We start from the raw sequence: 27,038 nt of genomic DNA, 5'->3' as shown, positions 1-27,038 counted from the left end.
CCTTTGAGATGATGCTCTCAATCCAAAAAGCTCTCCTCATGTAATTGTTATATAGTCAGTGGTGACATAATCGTTGGAGATATATTGACCTCTTAGCCTGTGTCTCCGGCTGATTCTGATAATGCTCTGATGCTGTGGGAATATCAAGTAAGAGCCTCGCTCAGGCTCTGCAGTTAGCCGGAGACATTTTGCTGATTGATGGGTGAGCCTGAGGTATCAGCTTGGATCAATACACTACCAGCTCTGCCTACTGTGTTGCACAAAAGCACACATGCATAAAAGTATGTTCACACATACTGTATACTGTGGGGCTACATATATGAATGACTGTACACACAAACCATCCCTCACCCACACTCCGACAGTCACAGAAGAATAAATTACTCCCTGATGCACTTTAGTGTTACCACCTACATGTTTGAGCCGGGGGACTCTGTGGTGAATGGCCTCAAGTCCAAATATTCCATTATGGTCATCGATTGGCCCAGCACACAGGCCAGGTTATTTCACACTCACACACAAAACCAGTGTGTCTAATATATCAAATAGGTGACATGTTTGCAAGGTTCCTCAGTGTTTTGAGAAAGTTTGTCTTGTTAGCTCAGGGCTCAAGTTAATGTTGCAAAGAAATACACAGTATACCGATGCCTGCCGGTTTCTTTGGTTACTATGTGTATAGTTGCTGAAATTTGATCTGTGTGTGTACCAATCAAAATGTCTGTAGCACTGAATATTGATCAAGACATCAGTCTAATCGGACATTTACTGATTGAAACTGTGTTTTTCTATTGTCAACTGTATTTTATTCAAGGTGAAAAACATGAACATGTAAGGGATCAACAAAAATATTGTTTTGATATTTGTACCAGAGCTTAGATATTGAATTGGCATTAGTATCTCAAGCCCTCTCTGTTTTTTTAATGAATCAGTCAATTAATCCATCAGTCCATCGACAGTGAAGTGATCGTATGCTCTTCAGTTTTCAAGCAAAGATGGCAAACAGGGTTCCAGCTTCTTAAAGGTCACTCTTTTGCTTTTTGTTGTCTTACATTACTATTATATAATTGCTGGTCAGTGGACTGTTGATCAGACAACAAAAAGCAGTTGAATACGTCACTTTGGGCTCTGAAATATCTGATGAGCATTTTTCATTATTTTCTGATGGTTTATAGACTCAATTATTAATTGTCTTATTGGGAAAATAATGCGCAGATTCATCAGTAATGAAAGTAATCATTATTTGCAGCTGTTTTAGTTTCTGTTTAACTTGTTGCTGTTACACGGATACCAAATCTTTTTGTTGCTAACACCTCTCCATGTTCTCTGCTGCATTTTTACAATTTTTGTATTCAAAGGAGGAAAGTGCTCCACAGTGGACAACCCGACTCTGTTGAATAATGGGTTGCTGTTAGCACTCTCACACACACAAAACCAAGCATGGAAATGTGTCACCCCAGAGGTGTTTGTGTGTTATGTTAGTATTTATTTAGTGGATTGCCTCATTTCTTTTTCTTTGTCTTTTTCCTACCGGCATGGCAGAAAAAGCTCACAGTAGGATGTAGACTGTTTTTTACAGTGTCTTTCAGACTGGTTGGCACCTTTTTTTTTTCCCGTCTCTTCCTCCTCACTCTGTTTCTTGTTATGCATCCCAGCACTGTCAGTAAACACTGTAACTGTTGACAGTAATAACTCTCAGGCTGTCTCCTCTGTCCACCTTCTCTCTGCTGTTGAACAATGAGATGCATTGGAAAAAAAGGCATCTCTTTCCAGTACTCACGGTTGCCACAACATATTAGTTGTGGTGTAAATGAAAAATTGGAAGACAGTTTATTTATTTATTTATTTTTACTGTTACGGTTGGGTAGCTAACCATAACGCGCACATGCAGGCTTTGTCATGCATGTGTGAGGTCTTGATTTGATCATCATATATCCAACACAATGTACATCAGTACGTCCATGTCCATACAAATTGTTCCAGACTGATTTCAGTAAAGGCTGGTTTGGAAATATAAAAGGAGGCCAAATTTGAAAACGAGGTCATATTTGTTCAGGCCTGAAGGCTGGGACACGCGACTGCTGTGATCCTAATGGATTCACTCAAAAAATGTGTCATCAAATCAGCTTCAAACCACAAGTAGTCCTGCGGCTTTAGGTATTTCTTGTCACACCAAATATGAGTTCAAATACCCATTATGTAAGAGTAGTTGAGACAGTATTTTGTGGTAACTTCATGTTTTCTCGAATTGATTGTTTATACTTCTGGATGTGCTGTGAGTACATTGCTCAATATTGGATAGTGGTTAATAGTGGATAATTTATAGTTTACCAAAGAATGAAGTCAGCCGATGTTTCATGCAGGGTCCACGCCAATTCTGAATCTTTACCATGTGTCCATTTCTTAAGCAGCCAGTGCCTCAACAAACCACAGGAGAGAGTTTCCTCTCCAATCTAAACTCCCCCACTGAAGCTGGATCACTGCGCAGTGGATGGAGGCAGCCCACTGTTTGAATCAGTTGGCAGCAGGCAGACGACGTAATCATATACTCGTCACGGTGTTCAAGAGGTGGATTGTGGTCAGTGCCTTGGTGGAAAACCTGGCCTTTGTCTACCCTTGAATGGGCTCATTTGGCAGCAGGGTTGCCGGTATGTGTTGGCCGGCACATAGCGACACTTTGAAGCTGGAAAACTGACTCCCATCGAAACAAATCATAGCATGAGTAACATCTCGTGCCTTTTCTCGTTCCTTTTGTTTCTACATTTTTCTCAGCACTGCTGTTGCCCATCAGCTGGTGTTACATTAATGCTGAACGCAGCATGACCTCACACACACACACATACACACACACACACACACACACACACACACACACACACACACACACACACAGATGAACCTGTTACATCAGTTTGCATATGATCTCATTTGCATATGATCTCCCACTACCAGCTGCATTAGTTCCTCCAAATCCATGTTTATGATGGATAATTTATTAATATCATTATGCATATCCTTTATTATCCGTTTGGATGAAAAATCTCATTTAATCATTGAATGTATTTAACTATGTATGAAGACAGAAAAGCAACAGTGGTAATTTAGGTAAAATTGTGATATACAGTACAGTGGACTGTTACTTCTCTGGCCTGACTTACTGAAGTCTAAAAGTCAGAGTCTTTTAATAACTTTGTTCGGGAGCCAGTTGTGTATTGGTGTGCTTGTACTTCTGTTTTGTTTGACGTAAAAGCACAAAGTCCATTTAAGCGTTTGCTCAGAAGTCTCTGGTTTGTATCTGAGTTGGTGCTCTTTTTATTTATTATTTATCATTTATTTAACTCATTTTACATCGATGGGATTACCCTGGCAACCGATATCCGTCTGATATTAAACAAAAATAAAAACAAAACAAACAAACAAAAAACTGTTGTTTATATGTGCAAACCAAGAGTATGACGGGATGTGCTGCAGATAGGTGTGTGTATATAAAATGAAATTGAAATCATTGAATCAATGTATCATTATTATACCATTAACAGTGGTATTGAATGTTTCCAGATACCACAGAAAAAGGCCTGAACCTCGACATAAATCATATCTTGAGAAGTAGAATACACTGGGGAGTTGATTGAAGTCGTGTTTGGTAATGTTTCTGTTGAGGCCGTGGGTGTGTGACAATCAAACCGAATCCCATTCAAAGCTTTTTCAAATCCACTTTGGACAATGTTTGTTTGGTGTAGAGAGGATGTAGCGCAGACGAGGTGGACTGTTAAACCCTTGCCAAGAAAAGATTTACAACCGCTTCACTCTGCACTCCTGTAGATGGTCCACTCTCCACAAATTAAGAAAAACACATTAACCGCTGTGAATTGTAGTCTCCACTGTGGATTTGAAGCAGCAGTGTACATGCTTTCACTGATCATGAAAAGGAGGGAGACATAAATAATAGTCTTAACAAGACTTAAAATATTGTGACTTCCAATATGAAAACAATGATTTTGGTTGAATCTCAGCATGGGAAGCAGATAGCAGGAAGACGCTTCAGGTTATTGGGCCAGAGCCAAGAAAAGGATGTAAAGTAGGCTGGATAAATGTAGGTTGTGCAAGGCTGGATCTTAGAAAAACAGACACAGACTTTGGACTATTGAGCCAAGATTAAAGGAAAAGCTTGACATTTTGAATTTTATTTGGGCTCTATCTGCCATTTCTGTAATTGTGAAAGCACACTCAGTCATCTTGAAAAATAATCCCTAAAAAAGGATTATAAAAATTCAGACCTAAAAGTTATGTTTTCGTACGTGTTTTACTGACATTGATTCCTCAGAATTGCTATCATTCATCATTGATTGCGTGAGTCACTGCTGGCAGCCAAGTATTTAGTATCAAGGCATTTCTTTAAGAGATAGAGTAAAGCTAATGCTGTTTTTACCCTGAGGATGTGACTCTTAGACTCTTAAAGGGTCACATGCTCTGGATTGCATTCACTGCCCCCTGTGGACTTCACACCATTGATTGTAGTGATTCACATTTTAAATCTCGCTATTGATATTTCTCTCTATCGCTAAAACAACTACAGAAAATCTTTCATCACACATCCTCATATTTTGCTCCGTTTGAACCGACCCTGCAGCCCCGCCCTTTAACAACACAACTCATGACCAAGCCGCTATCTATTTTCAGGTCGCTCACTCCCACTCCGTCTGTGGGAAGTGATTGCGTTGACCTTTTTGGCCCCAAAGAGCTCACATAATGGTTCTCTTATTGAAGACGTCACTGACAGCCATCACTTTGAAGGGAAGACAGGGTTGCCTGCTGGGCGCCGGTTCAATGCCAGCCAAAAGCACAAAAGGGTGTGTGTGCGAGTGTGCACGATGACACGACGGCCGATAACTTTTTCTCCCTGTTTACATGTGGTTCCGAGCAGCGGGGAGCGCAAATGATTTTGGATGACAACGCAGTGGTGCTGGCAATCAGTGAGACAAAGCTATATTGGAAAAAAAAAAAAAAACCCTTTCTGAGCTGCCATGAATTGATGCCATTGTCTTGTCTGTCTTGCACTACCTCTGTTTCTGAGTGTGTTGTTGGAGTGTGTTTATCTGCATCTAGAGGCCAGAGTCCTGCTCTGTAATCAGGTTTTGGCTTTTTCTAGTCAGGTCAGTAAAGATTTATGCACTCGGAGGAAATTACTATCGACCTCCTTCCTTCTGTTGTGAGCTCGCTGTGGGTGGGTTTTCTACATAAGTCACCAGACGGTATGTGCACTGTGTCACGACTTATGTGCGTCTGTGTATGTTTAATTGCACTGTACACTTACACACACACACACACACACACACACACACACACACACACACAAACCACACACTAATACAATGCCTCTGATCCATACATCAAGCTGTAGAGCTGCGGTGAGAAAAATGGATTGATAAAGATCTGATGGAGAGGGGGAGCGAGTCATTGGCAAAGGTCAAGGGCTACACACACACACACACACACACACACACATACACACACACAAGTACCACTCTACTGCTAAATACAGAAGTAATAGATAGAGGGGTAATAGGTGTACCCATTGGCCTTACTCTCAAGGTTAGACAGCTGTGGTGTTATTTTAAAATGCAGGTGATATAACATGGACTCAAGGACACACACACACACACACATACAAAATACCTTTCACATCAGCAACTCAAAAGCAGGTTAACCTGAATCAGAAGCCCCTTTTAAACAACCTGCTCAAGGTGGGAATGTTGCGCCTTTATTCCACCTTGCATTAACGGTATAAAGACAGAATAGGGGTGGGTTGTTGTTCCGACTCTTTTCCGGCAGCGAAGGTAGTCAGAGTCGGATCAACATCTGTGTAAAAGGGACAACTGGGACAGATGCGTAGCCTTTTGTGTTACATGTTACGCCTCTGCGTGCTGGAATGCCGGCATTTTATCTAAAATCACACACGGCGGTGGCAATGTGCCGACTCTAGATAGATGGTTGCAATAGTGACTCTATTGTATTTGTTCCCTAATTGCTGATAGTGAGACTTCCATAACTGCTATGTATTTTCTTGTCATCTAGATTTTTTATTTATTTAGCAGTGTAAGAGATAATTTGATCCGAGCTGTTCTTAGAATATTCCTGGAGAAAAAATAAGCAGTGAGACCTGTTGACCTCAGGGTCAAACAGGCGTTAAAAGCTCTGCTCAATGGACCATCGGAGAATGTGCCGAAGCCGTAATAGCAAATGAATTCATCAATAACTACCAAGATGTACAACAGGGCGCCCTGGGGAGCAGTTCAACTGAAGGATTGTATATGGGCTGACGCACAGACACATACATAATACACACGGTATGTGCACACATGCGTTTAAAAGCATTTAAACCCTCGTGCATGCACTCACACTTGCAGATATTTGTGCTGCCATGCCTCCCATCAGTCAAACAGCTGATGACATTTTCAGCACAAGACACACACACACACACACACACACATAAAATACAGTCACATTTGATGCTCTGACATTTTACTTTCATACTGATGTAGATTGCGTCCCATGGGACATAAAGGCATAATAAAAGGAATCAAAACATCTCCTATAAATTCTGCCTGCCCAATTAGATTTTTTTGACATTTTGGATGTGATATCTGGATGGAGAATTGGCTGTATCTGATTAAGATTTTTCCTCTGAGAGGTGCGACGCTACATGCCGAGCTCTCAGATTGACATTGCAACACATATTTAGACTATTTGATAAGTAAGATTACTTGAAATACAGTAAATCACCCTCACAGCCCTGTTTACAGCCATGAATGCTGCCCCCCTCCCTCTCTGTCTCCCTCCCTCTCTCTCTCTCTCTCTCTCTCTCTCTCTCCCCCATGTAGAAGCCCCTGGCCTCGCCCTGCACATCCAAGCATGTCTCTCTATTTGTCTCACGTGCACAAACACACACTGGGCGTCCTGCTGATAACATGGTAGGAAGGCCACAGCACACATGTAACGCCGAAGAAGAAGGGTATGGAGGTTAATACTGTACGAGGGGAGTCAGGGAGAGAAAGAGAAATACCTCCATCTTCCTCCCTATCTCGCTCTCTCTCTCTCTGTCTCCTTCTCATCCTCCTGCCCTGTTGTCGCCGACGATAGCACAGAGTAGCCAACAGTTACACAAACATGCACGCGCGCTTACACACTCACTCTGTCTGTCAGTCTGTAACACAGTTATTCACAGAGACAGACATGTGCAGACACAATCACAAACCACCCGCGCACACACACACACGCACACACACACACTGACTGCTCGATAAACATCTGAGCATGTCCCAGTTATTATGTGTTTGTACTGAGATCATATGATTATGACTAAGCAAAAATGAATTATAAAAATGAAAAACAAACACAGACAAACAAGATCTTTTTATCATTACCTGTATGTAAAGCAAGCAGCCGAGACTTGGCTTTTGTCTGCACTGAGCTGTTACAGTCATACGTAAGCTAGTGGCATGTGTTGATGGAGGAAACTAGGCGAGTTAGACTAAACTGCACTGAAAGCGGTGACAGAGGCAATTAAGGTAAAATGCCACTGGCACAGATGCGTGGCTGTGTGTTGTCCATGACTGATGTGTATTTTGTTGCACATGTCTGTGTGTAAATGGATAGCGGTGTGGCATAGTTTAGCATGTGTGTGTGTGTGTGTGTGTGCGCGCTGAGATGTTCTCTTGGCTCTCCCAGCCCTTGTCAAGAAGAATTAGGGCAGCCCTTTTAGAGAAGGAGAGAGAGAATACAAGCTGCTGATGCTCCCCTTCAGTATGTGTATGTGGGGTGGGGGGTGGGGGTCGTGCAAGCATGTGCTTTTCCTCATGCTCCGAAACAAATGAACAAATCTGGATAGATCAGTAAAGATGCAGAGGGAAAGAAGTGATGGAGAAAAAATGAGGGAAAGAAAAAAACAAAACACAAAAGAGAAGCAGGTACCTGTAGCATTGTACTCAGCGACCTGTTGAGATCATCTGAGCATGCCCAGTTGTCTCCTCTTGCGCCACATGTTTCCAAGAATATTCCTGGTCTGTTGCTAAGCACAGACACACACACACACACACACACATGCTCAGTGAAGAGTCCTGCAGTGGTAGATGTGATACTGAGAAGTGCATGAAAGGCCAGGAGAATAGGGCCTCTATTAAAATGTTAATGCACAACAACACAGCACAGGTCTTTGATTAAAAAAAACTATGTAAGATGTGTGATAAAAATGACATAACTTTTCTTTTGTGGTATAAAAAAAAAAAACATGTACGTGTGAAGATTAAAACATCTCAGCACTTTTCTTTTCTAAACCCGTCAGGCGTGTTGTGGTCTCTGATCTGGCACTTGTAGTTTGGACATGGTGTGATAGACCTCCGTAATAAGCCCTTAAAGCTCCATTAAACAGTATTTTTGGTATTATATTTTTGGTTTGTACTGACAGGCTCCTCATCAACAATGCTCCAGTCTGGAGTTTTCTGCAGCTTTTAGCTGCTTTCAGCTCATTGTGGCTTTGTGGATTGTGGTTGGCAGGTCTGTACCTTTTTTAGAGGGGAACAAAATGTTACTCATAATTGCCTTTTCATTGTTTGGTGAATTAATCATATCCTCAATTTGAAATGAGTCAATTCTGGGAATGTACCAGTAAACTTTAGAAGTTAAGGGCACAAAGCAAAGGCTGTTTTAACACTAGCACCTGATTTGTTGAAAGAAGAGTAGCAGGAGACAAAATGAGTCTTTTAATAATTCAAACAGGAAGTAAAGGGAATGGAACCACAGACTTTGATATGAACAATGTTTGCTCTGTGCTTCACCTGTGCTGCTCGGCTTTGATAAGACCACATGTGCACATGTAATATTGATGTGTGTGATGCCATTGGTATTTTGTGTCAGATATGTTGAACCACACAGCAACTTCTTTCCTCAAATCCTCAGCTCTGTGCGGCTGAAGCCCGTCTGATATTGTCTGTGCTGAAAAGTCCTGTTTCAAAAGAGGACGAGGGACCCAGGCTCTTACATGTGGCTTTGTTTTGCTTTGTGGAGTTTCCCTTACCTGCTTGTTGAAATCAGCTAGATACAGTACACACATCAGGAAATTCACTGTCTGGCCACATCATTGCCCACAAACCGCTGTCCGTCTGCTGTATCATACAGATTATTTTCCATTCTGGAGGCTTTTAACCTTTCAAGACATTCATTTATTTTTCTAGTGGCACTGCAGCTCTCGCATTTATAGTGACCACAACAGGTTTGTTTGCATACTCAGTGGTGCTGAGGGCAGTTTGACATGAAAAAGCAACTTCAAAACATACTTTATATTGCAAGTGAAAACCCACTGCTGTCAAAGTAAATCATATAAGGAATTGTGTCTCTCTATTGGGTTTTTCTTCTTCTGTGCTTTACTGGTGTTTTCAGTCACATATGGACTCAGATTCAGATTAGTCACCGCAGCAGAAATAGACTCTTTGTTTTCCACCCAGTGTTATCTTTAGCATTTCTGATTTGTCTGTGCGTGTCTTCTTTATCTTGTTTATTGAGGTGATGTATCTGAGGTTTATTAGATCTGGAATATTGGACCAACGCATATCATGAAGCAATATTGCCTGGGCAGTTTGTATTGATTCGTTCATATGCGTGTGACATGGGGTTAGGGGTTGGTGGTGGACAACAGACGACACGCGTAATGACACAGGATGCTCCATGTGGTTCTGTCTGTATCTACATATGTGTGTCTAACTGTATCTAGTTCAGTGAGATGGTGTAGTCTTCACAGAGCTTATTCAGGTCACGGTCAAACTGAGAGAAAGAAAGAGGGAGAGAGAGAGAGAGAGAGAGAGAGAGACAGACACACAGAGAGAGGGGGAGGAAGAAGTACATCAGAGGACACAACTGAGATTAATGCTATGGGCTCACAGTGAGAAAACCCCTTTTCCCATGAGAGGAGGACAGAGCGAGAGATGGGACATGATTTGGAGATGAAGAAAGTAATAAAATAAAATAATGATGTAGAAGGAGTGCAGAATAATTCAAGGTACTGGAGAGGTTTGAGGGAGCACAGGTGAAGCAGAAGAAATGTGATGAAAGACACAGCACAGCGTGTGTTGAGCTGGAGAGCTGCAAGTTCCAGGTATGAAAGAGCGGTGTGAGGAGCCAAAGCCAGTGACTGAATGGTTGACAAATAACCACAAAAGAGTGACACATATGTTATGTATACATATTTAAATATCATATCAAATCTTTGGATGAAAACCAGCTTTTAAAATAAATGTCAGATATGGAATAACACCTCATACATTTCAACTCTGTCAACTCACTGACACACTGGATGTGGTGCAGTTAAGTTTAGAGGGCTTCATCAGCCAAAAATAAGGCTTAATGTATAAAGCTGCGTTAGACTAAGCAGGTACTAACTGTGGGGATGAAATGTGATGAAAATAAACTCTACCAGTACCAGGTAACTCAAAGGAGCTTCTGTTTCTCACTTTCAATGGGATTTTGGGATATTGGTATTTTGGCAAACATCCTATCCTAGATCAGGTAACTTGGTGTGCTGTCACATGACTTTACTAATACAGATTGTCAGGTTTCAAGACTTACTGAGAGCAAAATTCAACTTTAATACAGCTAGCATGGGTTGTGGAAAAATACTAAATTTTGAGTAAAAATCCTGCATACAAAATCATAAAAAATGATATTATAAGCTAAATATATTTTAAATGATCAAAATAAAAGTATGGCCCTTATGATGGATACATTGTTAAATGTATTATTAGATTGTTATGCATGCTAGCATTTTAATGTTGTTGCTGTAGGAGGTGGAGCTAGTTTAAGCTACCTTACAAACAGTTAGGTCCAGTGGTTGTTGGTGTCAGTTACCTCAAGATAAATCTGAGGGGTCGTGAGATGATTGCTGGGGGCAGGGAAGACGCAAAACAGCCACACAAATTTGCATTCATTTTATTGCAAGTCAAAGTAGCATGAAATGGAAGTACTCTATTCCAGGCACCTTAAAATTAGACTTAAGCACAAATGGAGTAAATGTACTATGTTACTTTCCATCACTAATTCTAAGCTAGTTAACTAGTTAAAACTGACTGAGAATGAATGAAAAAAAAAAGTAGAACAACAAAATCCTACAGTATAACCTCAATACAAAAAATCAAGCAAAACAAGAAATCAAAAACATAATGACAGAGAAAAAGTTACATCATGTGTTCTTTCTACATTATGTGCTGTTTCTGTAAAGAGGGAAAAAGTTCTTTTAGTGACTTTGTTGAAAAAAAGAAAAACAAATGACTGCTGCCACTGAAGGAGAGATAATGGTGTCTCCACTTGAATGAGATCTTGGCGGCAGCAGCAGCAGCAGCAGCAGCAGTGACTACCATAACCATACATCTAGCTAAAGTTTTTGACCTAGAAAAGCACTGGCTTGAGCCATAGCCTCCACACTCTGCACCTCTATGTTCTCTGGCTTTTAACCCCCCCCCCCCCCCCCCCCCCTCTTCTCTCCCAACTTTTCTCTCTTTCTCTGCGCCCATGGTTTAGCCTGGACTCCAAAGAGTCCATAACGACAGAAATAGAGCAGCTCTACACACACAGCTTCCTCTTGTTGCTCTCGCGCAGTTTGGGATGGCTAATTAGACTGCCTGCCTCTCTTTCACTGACTACCTGCATTGTTTCTTTCTCTTTCTTTCTCTCAACTCTCTCCTTTCCCAGTGTAGTGCTCATTTTCTCTTCCACATGTCTCCTCTCCTCTCCTCTGGTCTCCTCTCCTTTCCCCTCCTCTCCTCTCCTCCAGTGGGCTAAAAACCCAATTTATTTCTGTAGCGTAGGAGAGGGTTGTGAGGGTCTCAGGGGGGTTTTTGCTGTTGTGTCGTCAAGGTAACACACTGTCAGGGACATGGCCTCTCAAGCCAGTCCAAAAGGCGCTGTAGATGTATTCATTAATTCAAAAATAGGAGGGGAGAAATGAAAGGAGGGGAGAGGAAAATGGGGAAAGAGAGAGAAAGAGATAAACAGGAAATGAGAGGGAAGGAACTGAGGAGAGAGGAAGGAAAAAGAGGAAAATAGCTCAAGAGGAGGGGGAGAGAAAAGGAGAGGAGTGGAGGGGCAAAGCTAGAGAGGAGAGGAAAACCAAGGGAAGGGGTGGAGAGGTGAGCGCCACAAATACCACAGCAGTGATGGCATCCCTGCTTGTTGAGTCGGCTGGAAAAACAACACACACACATACACACACATATACAGCAACTGCCACTCAAGTCAGTCAAGTGGCCTCAATTGGCTGTCAGTAGTTGCCGTGGTAACCGCCCCCATACTGCTGTCATCGTTTGGCTCTCCTCGTTGAGCAAAATGCACAGAGGTGTGTCTCCAGTCTGCGTGTGTGGGAGAGCGAGAGAGCAACCCCCCCGACCCCCACATTGAAGCTCCATCAGACGTTTCACATAATTAGGTAGTTGTCATATCAGTCGAAGACGCTGTCTGACCATCTGTCTGTCTCTTTATGAACCTCCTCTGTCTCACTTTTGTCCCAGTTTTTTTTTTTTTTCTCCTTTTATTAACTCTCTTTTAGGAATGTGTGAGTGTTTGTGTGTGTGTGTGTTTCCAGCCCTTCTGGTATCAGATTTCACTTCCTGTAGCTGTGATTGACAGCTGTCAGAGGTGATGCGTCAGAGGCAAGGCCAGGATGGCAGGGGACTGCACTGGTATAGGTTGCCCCCAGAGAGGAGGAAGCCTGGTTTGACAGCAGTCTGAGATCAGCACTGTCACATCTGACTATGACTTTGTGTGTTGGTGGCAGCGGGTTTTGCTGCTGTATATCTGTATTGTATGAATGAGCTGTACTTTAGAGCTGAGAGGTTAAAACAGTGGAGTAAAGTTGATAAAAGAAAAAAAACTTTTATAATGTTTATGATACTTTGGGTGTGAATAGTGATTCCCTTTGCAAGAGGTGCAGGAAACCTGACTGAAATCAGGCAGAAATGTAACTCAATAGTTTCCCTTCTCAGACAAAAACAGGGAGTTCGTCAAACGGAGTCAATTTGCTCCAAAGTTACAGTCATTTTAGAATAAAAATCCCTTTTGTCGCTATCTCTTAAATTGAAAATGTCTTCAAAAGTGATCTCTTAATGGCCAGTATGAACAGGAGGGGTGATTGTAGCCAGCTAATCCTGTTGGCACTTGATCATTCTTTTAAGACTGACTTGAAAAATTGTGAACCTATTAAATATCAGGTGCAGCATCTATTCTGCCAGAAAAAGTCATTAGAAAAAGATGAGCTCATCTGCACTGCTGGAAAACCAAACAAAGCAGCATTGTTAAACTGGGGTGCATTGAATGTGTGTTTTTTTTTTTTTTTTTTTTTTTTTTTTTTTTTTTTTTTTTTTTAGAGCTTAATCCAACGCAGTTTATTTTATGAAAAAGAAAAATATGCTATAACTAGATGTTGTTACCTGTGAAGTGATGGCGTCTCTGTCTCATTCAGCATGCAGAATTTCCTGTGCATGGATCTATAGTTTTCTGTCCGTGCAGTAAATTTGTAAATTTGCCAGGGAAGAACTCCACTGACGTAACTGAAATGCACGAGAGATCACTCGTACAATCAATATACTGTACATTGAATGGCTTTTGTTACAGAAAATAAGAAACAAGAAAATGTTTTATATATTTGAAATATATTATTTAAGTCTAACTAAATTGAAGCCCTGCCTCTGGGTAAAAAGGTAGGTGTTGTTTGTTTCCAACATCGTAATCCTCTAATGGTCCTTTGTGCTTTGCATCACACCTGGTCTTGCACTAATTACCTTGTGTGTCCCGTGTGTGTGTGTGTGTGTGTGTGTGTGTGTGTGTGTGTGTGTGAATCCTCATGTAATAATGTAGTAATGACTAGAGAGTACTCATGGGTTGGAACATAAACATGTTGACAGGCGTTGTGGTCACTGTGCTCCCATCACAAGATGCTCTCTCGTATAACTGGGCGATCTGGTGATCTCATATCGTAGACGATCTTACTTGGCCATCTGACCTACTTTTCAGATGAATCGTACAGATGTACTTAAGAGGTACTATATTTAGATATTTAATTTTAAAAGTTCAGTTGCTGCTAACCATCCCATTGTCAACTGTTTAACAGCTAGCCAGATAACTGCAGCTTGCCACGGCAGTCCTTGTTCTGCTCTGCAGCTTCTGTGAGCTTAGTGTGGCTGCTCATGAACCAGTTCTCCACCTGAGCAAAACAAGAACCACCGTCACAGTCTACCTGTTGCCTGCCGGCAGGGAAACCGAGGCAGGACGAGCAGGGGCTAGATGAACTTAGCAAAAACTGGTTGTGATACAACAGGAGACAGCATTGTGGGCGAAGAATAGCTGTGAGCAGACAAACATCCGAAGTCACCCACCGCTAGTCTCTAGACTAATTCTGCTGTCATTTCAGACCCTGCCACTCCCACCTTCCCGCCTTTTCTGCCAGAAGAATCACCTCCTCCCCACTCACCTGCTAACCGGTTCCCCATCCCCTCATCAGCTCCCTGGTATACAGCATACCACTGTGTTTCCGCTTGTTTTCTGCCAGAGTTTCTTTGTCCCATGTGACTTAGCTTTCTAGCTCTCTGTTCTTTACCTGCTTGTTTTGATCCTGATCGTGTTTTAGACTTCGCCTGTGCCTACGTTGTTTGCCCGCTTGAATGTTTTTGCATCCTTGTCTTTTCTCTAAGCAAAGACTCTTAACTTTTACATCTGCCTCCTGAGTTGTGCTCTTGGGTCCCCTTTCTGAGAACTGTGACAAGTGGGCTTCAGTTAGACATGGCAGCAGATCAGAAGAGAGAAAGACAAAAACAAATCAAGAGATTAAGCAGCAGGTGAATCAGAGGGAGAAGATGCACTGAGAAGTGGTTTTTGTGTGAATGAGCATGCATGCGCCAGAAAAAGTGAGAGCCAGCTGAAATGCCAAAGGTGGTGTTTTTGAGAGAGAGAGAGAGAGAGAGAGAGAGAGAGAGAGAGAGAGAGAGAGAGAGAGAGAGAGCATATCTAAGCACACCAAAGCCTGAAAGCCTGAGGGAAATCTATTGAAGAAATCAATACTTTGAGAGACCAACAAGAAGCTCCCTTTTTGATTCCATTGTGTGTCTTCATAGTTGATCAGCTGATTGATGTGTCTTCTACTTTTAAGAGATCTGAAGTGCTGCCTAATGTTCATATGAGAAAAATGGCGTGAATTATTATCAAAGTTACGCATTAATAGTAGAAGAGGGGAACTCACTGCTAAAAATACTAACACTATTTTAGTCTGGTACCTTTCTTCCTGCAGACCTCTCTGTGACTCGGATGGCAGCTTTTAGCTTTCCACTGCCTGCCTCTGGATGAAAAGAGGGAAAGGAGCGAGAGAAAAAGAGAGAGAGCCATGACTCATTCACATTATTCTCTCAAGTGGAAATCCTGAAAACGTGTCTTACTCATACACACAAACACACACACATACAATAAGACACATACACAACACACATGCAGGGGGAGCCCAGGAGCCCATTTGGAGTGCCACCATGTGTGATGTGCTGTGAGCAGCAGCCAGTCACAGACTATGGAGCCTCAAATTCTCTCTCAAATGGAGAAGGTGTATTTTAACTTGCTCCCCTAACTGTACCCCCAACTCGGAGTGGGAAATTACTCCCAGCCACCAGGCAATTGGTGCCACATTACTGTTTGTTTTCTATAGTATATAGGTGTGCGTTCATCTTTTGATGTCCAGGTTTATTCATAGATGGTGTTAGACTGTGAGAGTGGTCTGCTGAGGCGTAGTTCAACATTTGTTGTCCATGTTTATGGAAAACATCATCACAAAGCAAACGATCACAAAGCTAACTGTTTAATATTCATTATACCACGGCTACGGAGAATACTTAATACTGTTTGGTCGGAGTTTACGTGTTATTTGCGCTCCTCACTGTTCCAAATGAATATGAATAGCTTAAAGGATGAAGCTGGTGATATTGATATTCTTATTGTCATCATAAACCAGCATGTGTTAGTTCATCCTTGCATACTTCCTGACTTCCTCAAATCTATTCGTTTGTAAATGAAAGGGTAAAAACTGGTCTCAAATATAAACCAGACTAGGTCAAAAACGTATATAGCTACACTGCATATGGTTAGTGTGTGAAATTGATGACATAGATAACTGTTGTGGAACTGCCTTAAACAACTGATGCCATTGTGTTGTATTTACATTCTGCCGAGCGTCAACTGGTTTCAGTCCTTTATCTGTTTTGCCTCTCTCCTGCTCTCTGTGCTCACATATACAGTAATTAAATACAGCTGAATTTTACATTTTTTTTCTGCTACAGTTGTCAGACAATGGAACAACAGTAAACTGTAAACAGTATTGGCTCCCCAGTTGGACTAGGAAACAAATTCAGCCTTGGATTTGGCTGGAATCAGCCGTACGAATTACACTGGTGGAGCCGGTGAAAACTTTTTGGGATGTTTTGACGGACCAGCGGCCGACCGTGATTTGAGGCGGCCAGGCTGCCTTTGCTCAGGTCCTATCTCTTTCTTTGTCGTAGGCATTTTTAGGCGAACGATGTGGTTTATCCAGTGGAGGAGATCTGGAACGTTGCTTTTGCTTGATTGCTGCGTACTGCATTGTGACGTCTCGCATGTGCTAATATGCACTAACATGCATCCAAAGAAAAAAGATCAGAGAATAATTTGTTTGCTGCTATATTATAGTTTAAAATCTAATTTACAGAGTCTTTAATGTTTGACACTGTCACAAAGTCTCTCTTTCACTCACACAGTTTTTGACGTGTGTTGGGAAAAATAACACCCTTTGTGGAGGCAAGTTTATTTTTTGGTAACCACACTTCTTCCCAACCAACGCTCAAAGTCTTTGTCTTACAGTATCCTGATAGATTTTTTTTCCCCTTGAAACCTGCACGACTCTGTGTAGAGCTGACCAAAGAAGATGCATTTCGGTCAATCAGGCTTAAATCATTCCAACTGCCGATATCGATGACTGTTGATGACTTGAAGAAGTGTTCTTGAAGAAGAAATTTGCATTTTACAAAAGGAGCCTCTTCAGTCATTGACCAGGCTTTTCTCTAATACATGTAAACAGGAGTATGAATTTGCACACCCTCTGAGCTGGATTATTGGGTCCATTAGTGTTTTTGTTGCTGAGGACAGACAACACAATAGGCAAACAGACACACTTACACCTTTACACATACACTCGACCTGTGCGTGTCTTTGGATTATGGGATGAAGCGCAAACACCAAACTGACCTGGAACATGCAATCCGAGCCAAACGCTACAAATAACAGCTTCAAATATCTCAAATCAGCAAATCATGCAGCGAAGCGCCATGACATGGAAACATTTGATATCAGTGATTTGATATTAGCGATGTTGCAATTTATGAAGAAAATGAGTGAATTGAAAAGTAGGAGTGCAAACAAGCAGGACGGACGGAGTGGATACCAGTGGTGTTTTTTAAACCAAAGGTGTTTCTGCTTTGCGAACAAACCCAGGAGAGTGAGACGGAGAGAAAAATGAAAAAATGTGGTGTTGATGAGTTCATAAGTTCACGCAAGGAAAAGAGAGAGAAGTACATACAGGAACAGAGCGATAGAGACAACTGGAAGTGAGCTGCAAAAAGGAAAAAAAACAGCTCCAGTCAGAGAGGCTCTTACTGAAAACCAGCTTGCAGCCTGGATACTCTCCAGTAGCTGATGGTTTCAGGGCTTTGTCTGACAGCCTTTCAAAGTCTCTCACAATCCCTGGGATTGAAAGGATAACTGAAAGCATTACCCACATTTTGATGCCTTTGCTGCAACCAGGAAACGTCAGGGCACATTAAATGGATAAAAGAAAGTGGATTGGAGACTAGATTTTAATTCTTATCGAGGCCTTGAGTGATTTAACCTCGCTGACAAGTTAGTGAACCCTCTTCTCTTCTCTTCTCTTCTCTCTTCTCCAGACCATTAGTTCCCATCACTATCATTCATCTTATTATTCACAAATCAGAATTAACAATAAGGTCTCGTGCCACTTTCGTATCAGCTCATTAAATTTTCCCCCAGCCCTCCTCCCTGCTCTTTTTGGGGAACATAAATTCTTCAGGATTTTATTAATGTCCATCTCTGAATGAAACTCAATGGTTTGCTGAGACAGAGGACTGCTCAATGTATCACTGGTCGCAGAGAATATGAGGCCAGACCTAGTGTTTTTCAAGCATGAAATGAGAAGCCATAAAAATCTTAATTCCCATAAATAATAAGAGTCTGAATTTAAGTTGAAAACCGCTCTGTGCTATAACCTGAAGATAGTGTTGTTTATGGTGGCAGTAATTGCAAGATGTTTGCAGGGGTTCTTGTCAGTTCTCTCACTGTTTCTACGTGGCGAGGGAGGACTTGTCTGAATTGAAATGTTTTTAGGTTTTCAGTGTTGAACCTGTTTACGCTGCACAGGTGCTGTTGTGAACAATGAAAAGAAACACAATCTACATGCTTTTTGAATGAGGATTAATGCACATTTGTTGCTAGTAGTGAGTGTTTATTGCAGCAGGAGGATGCCCGTGTTTATCACAGCGAGGGAACCTGTCACCCAGTGCAAAGTTGCGGATCATATCTTTTTTGTTTTTAATAGTTTTTTTTTTTGTTTTTTTTTGACAACACTGGAAAGAGGTAATCCGGGTTTAACTACACAGCAACACCTGTTAGTAGAATTCATGTTGTTTGATCTTTTCATGGGATTTATTGTTGGGGGAAAAAAAAAAAGTGACATTGCCAGGATTCTCCTTCAATAAAAATATATTTTTTTGTATTTTCACACCACAGGCATACTGTAAACAGAGCGTGATGGTAATGTGCTGACTCATGGCCAAACAGACTACATAAATAGTCTTTGTGTTAAAACGCATTCACCGCCACATTTGGAAGACGGATGATTTTCTTTCTCACCAAGGCAACCGTGTTTCTTAACTCCTTTTCACCCTTTGTGTCTCCACAGAAACCTGCTGGACAGAGACACCTTCTCCAAGTCAGACCCAAGTAAGATCGGCCCGTCTCTCTGTTTGTCTGTCACCCACGGCGATCACGTTTGTGTTTGTGTCAGTGTCTGATTGTTAATTGAGATCTTCGCTCTTAATCATTTCTGAGCGTCGCAATGGGGAGGGCAGTAATCAGAGTGGAAAAGGCAAGTGAAGTGTGTGTAGACTACAAAACATATAACATGCGTGAAAGTAATGTCAGGTTTCATCAAGTCAGTTTAATGTATGTACATTGCCCAAAATTACAAAAGGAGAGAGTAAAGAAAAGAAGGGAAAAGGTGGAAAATAAGGAGAATTAATAGAGTGTAAAGGAGTGCGAAATCAATTAGAGACTGAAGGAGGGTCTTTTCTGTAGCAGTACGTAGTCGTGAGTCACTCCTTATGTGTGTAAGTGTTTTTGTGCGAGCTCGGCTTGAGGCAGGTCTGACTAATGCACAAGAGAAAAACTAAGAAGCCTTTCCTTACAGACTCATAGAAAGGGTGTCAATCCTCCCCTTCTGTCCCCACAGTTAAAATCATTATAATAATACTGTTAGTGCCAGAGCAGTAAGGTTAAAGGAATAGTTTGACATTTTGGGTAATGTGCTTTATTGGCTTCCTTTCCCAGGGTTAGAGAAGAGTGATCCCACTCTTTTGTATGTCAGAGCTGTGGACTTAAACTGGTCTAATATGAGCCTTTACCTATTTGAGACCTGATGGGGAGCTGTAATTGGTTAGCCTCTAAAAAAAACACGTAGCTAAATATTTTCCTACCTTCTTTTCAATCAGGAGAGACTTCATTCTAAGCGAACAAACACACTTTATCAGCAAAACACTGATCGGTTACCGAAAAACACCTGAAGTCAACTGATTACAGGAAGTGGGATGAGAGAGAATTGTAAATGAATGAGGCCACAAAGAGGGATAGATACTTCCTGATTGAACTTATGCTTAGCTTCATACCCACTGCAGCCAATTTTCCTCCCGCAGCTATGCAAATGTTCTGCACAGAATCCTTTCAGTTATTAACACAACAGAAGGTGCAGAATAGGAATAATTCAGATACTTGCATATTTGCTTTCTTGCAGAGACATGGATGACAAGATTGACACACTCTCATGTCTCTTGCAGTAAATATAAGGAGGAGCTAGCAGCTGTTAGCTTAGCTAATCAACACGTTATATCTCAGTCGTTAAATTCTTTCTACAACCAAAGTGTAGAAATGTAATGCCGTGGTCATGTGGCATAATATGTCTTGGTCAGTAAATAGCTCCTTGGCAGCAGTGTGTTAAGGCCACTTTCTTTGTACATGCTGGATGTATGTGTGTGGGTGTGTGTGGGTGTGTGTATGTGTGTGTTATAAGGAGTCTGAGTCGGTTGTAAGATCATCATTTATCAAAGACGGTATTTGTCATCTTGAGCTGTGTCTGAATTTGGGATTATGATATCACTTTTGGTGCTCTATACTTACTCAACAATACTCACACACACACACACGCACGCACACTGTCTTTGCAAAATATAGCACGTCAGCACATTTACAGTAGTGTGGGATCAAAATGACTCAAGCTGGTCATGATGACAGTGATGAACACGATGACGAGGATGACAGTGATTAGGAGGGGGAGGAGAAGCAGGAGGAAGCTTAGGCTTTACCCATACATTTCGGCCTGCTTTTATGCTGAGTAGCACTTGTGATTATGCTGAGCACGGTGACTTGGGTCTCCTGATCTGAACCAGCCTGACAGGGTGAAAGAGCAAGGAGGTAGAGGAGAGCGAACATCTGAGATACTGGAAATACAGAGATATCTCACCTGCTGGGAAAAATATCTTGAAAATCTAAAGAGCAGTGATCCAAAAGGACAACCGAGGCTCTAAGGTACTGGTGGGGGGAAAAAAACAAAAACATAAAGCCCCTTCAGTACATAAGCTGCAGGGCTGTAAAGAATATAAAGTTTCTATTATTGGTTTAAATCTGGGTCCCCAAAATATCACCTTCTGTTTCCCCCCCCAAAAAAGTGTGACACTCGCCTGTGTGTGGTATATCCGTCTGTCACTTATCTGAAAAGAACATCAAAGGTCTATGATGAGCGAGCTCAGTAATTTGCCTTGTTTCGTGAAATTGCGTAATAGCCCGAAATGATGTCTTTCACCGTCTGAAGATGGAAAATATATATTTGAGCTTCATGAATAAAACTATTAGCTGCTTTGATGTTGTTTTGTTATTTGTAATTCACACATTTCTGCTGTAATAGTCATATTCTAATGGATCCATGAAATACCATGACATTTGAGTTTGTTTTTATTTATTTGCTTTGTGTCTTATCAGAATAATGTTCCCTTCCTTTAGTTTCCAATCATTAACCAAAATGGTTGTTAAGAAAAATCCTATTGTACAGTATATGAGTGTTTTGAAGAGAATACTTGTATAACTATAGTGGATACTAGTATCAGTTTTAGCACATATATTAATGTTATATGTCTCTGTTCTTCACAGTTTGTGTTCTCTACACACAAGGCATGGGCAACAAGGAGTGGAGAGAGGTGAGTGTGTGTGTGTGTGTGTGTGTGTGTCACACAGTAGGAGTTATGTTGTGTTATCTAAAGCCCATCTTCACACAAAGTACTTTGTTTTAGTTTCAAATAAAGTTAACGGAGACTCCACTGGTGACAAATATGCAAGTTTCAAAACATCTTCACACTTCTTCAACTGTTCCTGCAGCATAATCCACATCTGTGCAGTCTGTATATTGTATTTTTGACTTTATATTTGTGTTACTCGCTATAGGGCTGGAGATATGGCCAAAAAGTTTACATTTAGATTTTCTTTTTTAAGCAAAATGTGGGGGAAAATTAAAAACAGACCTGACCTGCTGCAAAGTTGTCTCTGTTGTGTATATTCAAAACATGCCGGTTGTCCCATATAACTACAAACTGTCAGTACCAGCAACGCTGTCACCTAAAAGTGACATTCGTATTCCACTAAACTGTTTTCCCAGTTCTGTTGTGGTGGAGTCATACAGAGGCGTCTGGGGTGGATGGGGTTCACATTCACAGTCCTGTGTGTGGTGAGGGTTATTCAGCAAAAACACTTTGGTTCAGGTTTGGGAAAGATTTTGGTTTTGGTTGAATGTAAAATGGACTTTTTCTTTATTAAAACGGACCATGATCTTTCCCAAACCTTCCCTAAACATAAGCATAAAAAAAAAATAAAGAAGGCTGCTGCTACTGCAAGTGGATATTGGTTGTCTTTGAACATTCAAGTGTTACAAGTGACATTCTACGCATTGTAGAAATACAAGAAATTTTAATTAATCAAATTATTTTGATAATCTGTATATATGTGACTGTTGTAGCGGTGCGAGAAGACAAGTGAAGGGCTCACCAAAATCAGGATTCATCGTATGGGAACCGGGAATGTTATGGCAATTCATCCAATAGCTGTTGAGATATTTCTGTCTGGACCGATGTGGTGGACCGACCGTAAGACCGACATTGCCATCATAACAAGCAACGGTGCTAGCATAGCTAAAACAAATCGCCCAAATAATACAATTAAGGTTTAATTACTTGAATTATGGAATTTGGCTGATGTGAGGTTTCCGTGTTTACGTGCTTTTCACACACTTTATTGCCACCGATTCCAGTATATTTATACCTATTGTCCAATTCAATACATTACACTAATAAAGCTGGCAGACAGAAAATGTAATTGGATACAGAATTGAAGAGAGTTTTATTAATTAAGCTGCACTAACGATATGAAACCCCGCTTTATTTGTGCTTGTAGAAACAACCAATAACTTGTTTGTGAGCATGTGTGCACTCACATATGACTGTACTGCAGTTACCACCATAATGAATATTCATGAATGTAAATGAGGGGGCAAATCCTACAGCCCCAATCATTCCCAGTTATTCATAGTTCTGAGTAGCCCATCATCTGCATGCATTATTAACAAGCTGAGTTAAATACCAAACCGGGACCTGCCTGACCCCCATTGACTTGATACTTCAGGTGCTCTGCATTCATTACTCTAAAGCTGTACATAATATCCTGTAACCAGCCTCTCCCCCCGATGTGTCTCCCGAGGGAAAAAACCTGCTGGTGATTAGTTATTCACATGAATCACTTCACAGAGTGCTTGTAAAAACAGTGATTTGTGTAAAAGCTTTCAAGTTTGGCGAGCTGCAGAAATATTAAAATGACAGATAATGGTTTCACAACAACGTCAGGATACTTTTACAGATTATGCAAACTTGGGGCATCAAACACACACAAACAGAATCTTTTTGGTCCACCGTTTAAAAAAAGCAGGAATATATTGAAGGGGGGGGGGTTGTTTACCTAGGTATTCTTATCTGTCTTCTCTCTTTGCTTTCTTGGTCTAGTTTGGGAGAACAGAGGTGATTGACAACACGTTAAACCCAGACTTTGTGCGGAAATTCATTCTGGACTACTTCTTTGAAGAGCGGCAGAACCTCCGATTTGACTTGTAAGTAAGGTCTACACCTGTGTTTGTGTGTGTGTGTGTCTCGTGTCATCGCAATATTAATATTTGCTGAGATTAGTACTTGGTCTGGCGCCAGATGTTGTAAAGGTCAAATGGCATTTCAGGTGCCGGAGTTGATCTTTCATTCACCCAGTGTTAGAGGCCTCTGCTTGAAACTGTCTCTTTGACATTATTAGTTGGATTTGTCGTCTGTGTGACCTCTGAAGAATTCCACATGTTTCCTGCAAAACCAGGAATTATTAAAGTTCATAATTATTTCATTCTAGATCTACAAAAATCTCGCTTTTATCGAATGTTTTATTTATTTACTTTTCAGTTGCCATAAACCAGCGTTTCTTTCTCTGCTCTCCTGCTCAAGTCAGTCACTCAATTAACATTCATCCAAACCACCTGGTTTTTGGCCTATTGTAAAACAATTAGAAGAGCAAGAGCTTCACTTGACACAAATATGAAATAGAGTTTGGTCAGAAACATCATTTCAACATTTGTCTTTTGTATGTTTCAACATTTAAAAGCTGTTTCCAGACTCATGCTAATATTACTTTATCCAAAGGTTATGCAGGGATGAATCTTCCTCCTACACCTTGACACTACCAGACAGTGATGTTACCGTATTTTACTGGGAGGCCTTCTTTTGCTCTCTATATTAGGTGACAGCAGCTTTAAAAGCAGTATTGGTATTGGTCCAGTATTATTTTTTACTACTGATACAGTATTTGGCAGATTGTAACATTGGCATGAATACGGCAAAGTACTTCCTCCAAATTAGCCACAAATTAAGAAGCTAAACTTGCTTCGCATCTGACTGAAGTCTCTTGCAGAACTGTGATTGGTATTAGTATTGGCTGGGAAAGTACTGGATATTGCTGGTTTCACAAATAGATCGATAGATTGTCAAATTACAGATACAAATATCATTGCACCTTTCATAATTTTAAATTTATACTATTTATACTGTACTGTATATCCACGAGGAATAAGCTTTATAACTACATCTCACACTTACTCTGGGTTCCTTTGCCTATAGAGGAATAAGATGTGGGCTAGAGGAGACAGCCATTATTAAAGCACCAGACGGCCTGTAGGTGACGGTATTCTCTTTCTCAATTTGCGCTCAGATCGCATTTCTCATTGAATTACAGAGGGGATTTCAGTGGCTTTATTTTATTAGACGGAGACTAATTATATTATAATATATGAACCAAGGAGCCACACTGACAACCCAACTGGGATCTGAAAGTTAGACTGTGAAGAGGAGGAGTTAGTGTGTCTGCATGTGTGCCTGTTTGTGTGTATTTGCCCATGAGGGAAGGAGGGAGAGAGGAGTACTGTTAATTACTGCAACAAAAGTAAAGAAAAGTGTTTATCACACACTGTCCTTACTGGGTAGAAAATATATATCTTGCTATTTAAGTTCATGTGACAGTAGATCATCGTGCAGTAATGTTTGTGTGCATACATGAGTGTCTCCGCTGGTTGCTCTGTCGCAGCACATACTCATGTCGTCATCTCACTAGAGAAGTGTGGCTAGAGTTCACGTGGACAGACGTACTCCAAGACCAAAGCAAAACCGGTGTGCGCATTCCCACATACCGTGTGACACCCATGGTGACAATGTTGTGTGTTTTGCGTGCGCACGTGTTTGTGGCTGTGTGTGTGCTTTAGCACTGGTGACCATAACAACCGCTTGAATGTGTTTTTCTTATGCCTTTTTATAATCTTTTTTTTTTGTTTTTTGTCATTAGAATAGGTGTCAAATTCTGTTCCAGTGGGTTGTGAGAAATGTGTGTGTATCCATATAGATGTCCGAACGTGTTTTTGTATGTGCTCCGTGAAGACATACAGTACACACACTAGTTCTGCTCTGACATTTTCATACTCTGGACATGTAGGGACATCTGTGTTGTGTTGTGTGTCTCTGCCCTCTCATTTGTTTAGGGAGCTGTATAAATGTATGAATGCCTCTGTGGTTGCTGTCTCTGGAGTGCTTTCCTGAATGAAACTGAGCATCTGAAGAACAGAACAGCACGCCGGCTTTTTGCTGGTCTTTGTGTGAGTGTGTATGTGTGTTAACGCTGCTCTCATTCAGGGCCTGCATCACTAAGCATTCCTCCACTTTAATGTCCGCTCAGACACGCATGTGTGTGTGTTTTGTACATGTGTGTGTGGGTCTAACAGCCATAGATAGCTGCTGCAGAGGGTAACACAGTCAGAGATGATAGCAGATGAAAGACAGTTTCCTCCCTCAGGCCCGTGTAGTTGGGATGAGTAGTAGGTTATGAAATGCTACAGTGTGTCCTCTTAATGTGAATTATGAGACTGCACCTTTCTGCAAGTCTGTATCACCATTAGTGGTTTGCATTTCAAAGCAGTTCAGCTTTGTATTTGTATCACATAACTGTTAAAAGTGCTGGGTATTACCAATGACTTCCCCATTCGATTCAGTATAGATTCAGTGAGAGATATTTCAGTTCCAATACCAATTGTGCTTTGATATGAATGAGAATCGGCTGCTTCTTCTTCTTCTTCTGCTATCGGCTTCTTCTTGCACATCTTGCATATGGATTTGCTTTAGTCCAACTCTTCGCTGTCTTCATACTTTTTAAATTCAAAATGCAACTTTAGACATGCACCTTCAGTGGAGCCACGTCAGACATTTTTATTTTTTATTTTTTGGCTCTCACATAACCAGATCTCACCACTTCCATGGGAGACTGTAAAAGGCAACTGAAGATTGATTTGAATCAGAGAATTTTTTTTTTTTTTTTTTTTTCACCCTAGCCCTAACTCTTAGTCTAATTCTGCAAATACTTTTATTTTTCCATGCTCAACATTATGTGCTTGTAGTGAAACTGGGGGTCTGAATGATAAGTTCACATGGAAAGTAGGAGATTTGTGTGAATTGTATTTTTATGTTTCCCCAAGCAAAAAAGAGAAAAACAAATTGAATGGAGACTGTATGGTATGGCTGTTGATTTGTCAAGTGTTTCTAGACTAGAGGATGGATAGCTGGCTGTGTGGTTCGCACAGTTTTGATGGTAGAGACACTGAATGTTTAAAAAAAGACTGAACCCAAGCGCTGTAGGGGAGATATCACACAATTGTATTTAATCGTTTTAAATACTCAGTCATGCCTCAGATTCATATTCATTGAGTCCAAATTACTCAATGTGCAGCACACACATCCACAGATACACACCGCTTGTACATTACACAGAACATTTTCGTAATGTAACTAAATTGCCCCTCATTCCCTCCCCAAAATATTACCCAGCAAAGGGCAATCCATTTTTAGTGGTGGGTGAAATGACCTGAAATTGCTGAGTGAATGGCTTGTCTGATTGCTTCTCATTCTTTAGAGTAGCCTCTGCACTGGAGGGGCCATTTCTGGACACATTTTTCCTCTCTGCAAGTATTATGTGTACGAGAGGCCTGCAGGTGGAATGGAGGATTAAAAAATGTGAATCATTTTCAAACATACATCACA

The 27,038-nt window shown here is 41.1% G+C and overlaps 1 protein-coding gene across 1 annotated transcript in view; it reads left to right on the top strand.

Moving 5' to 3' along the window:
• Window positions 1-27,038, top strand: part of LOC111667303 (copine-8-like) — an 83,815-nt gene that overhangs the window by 3,228 nt on the left and 53,549 nt on the right. Inside the window, exons 2-4 of the mRNA XM_087178426.1 lie at window positions 19,019-19,059; window positions 21,535-21,581; window positions 23,430-23,533. Coding sequence (XP_087034552.1) covers window positions 19,019-19,059; window positions 21,535-21,581; window positions 23,430-23,533 — 192 coding nt within the window. The remainder of the gene's footprint in view (window positions 1-19,018; window positions 19,060-21,534; window positions 21,582-23,429; window positions 23,534-27,038) is intronic.

Source organism: Seriola lalandi, unplaced genomic scaffold, assembly GCF_002814215.2.
Source record: "Seriola lalandi dorsalis isolate HSWRI2012SDOR001 ecotype SW California unplaced genomic scaffold, Sedor1 jcf7180002054688, whole genome shotgun sequence".
Classification (NCBI taxonomy): domain Eukaryota; kingdom Metazoa; phylum Chordata; class Actinopteri; order Carangiformes; family Carangidae; genus Seriola; species Seriola lalandi.
Note: the sequence above shows the minus strand (reverse complement) of the source record. Positions and strands in the feature narration are given on the sequence as shown.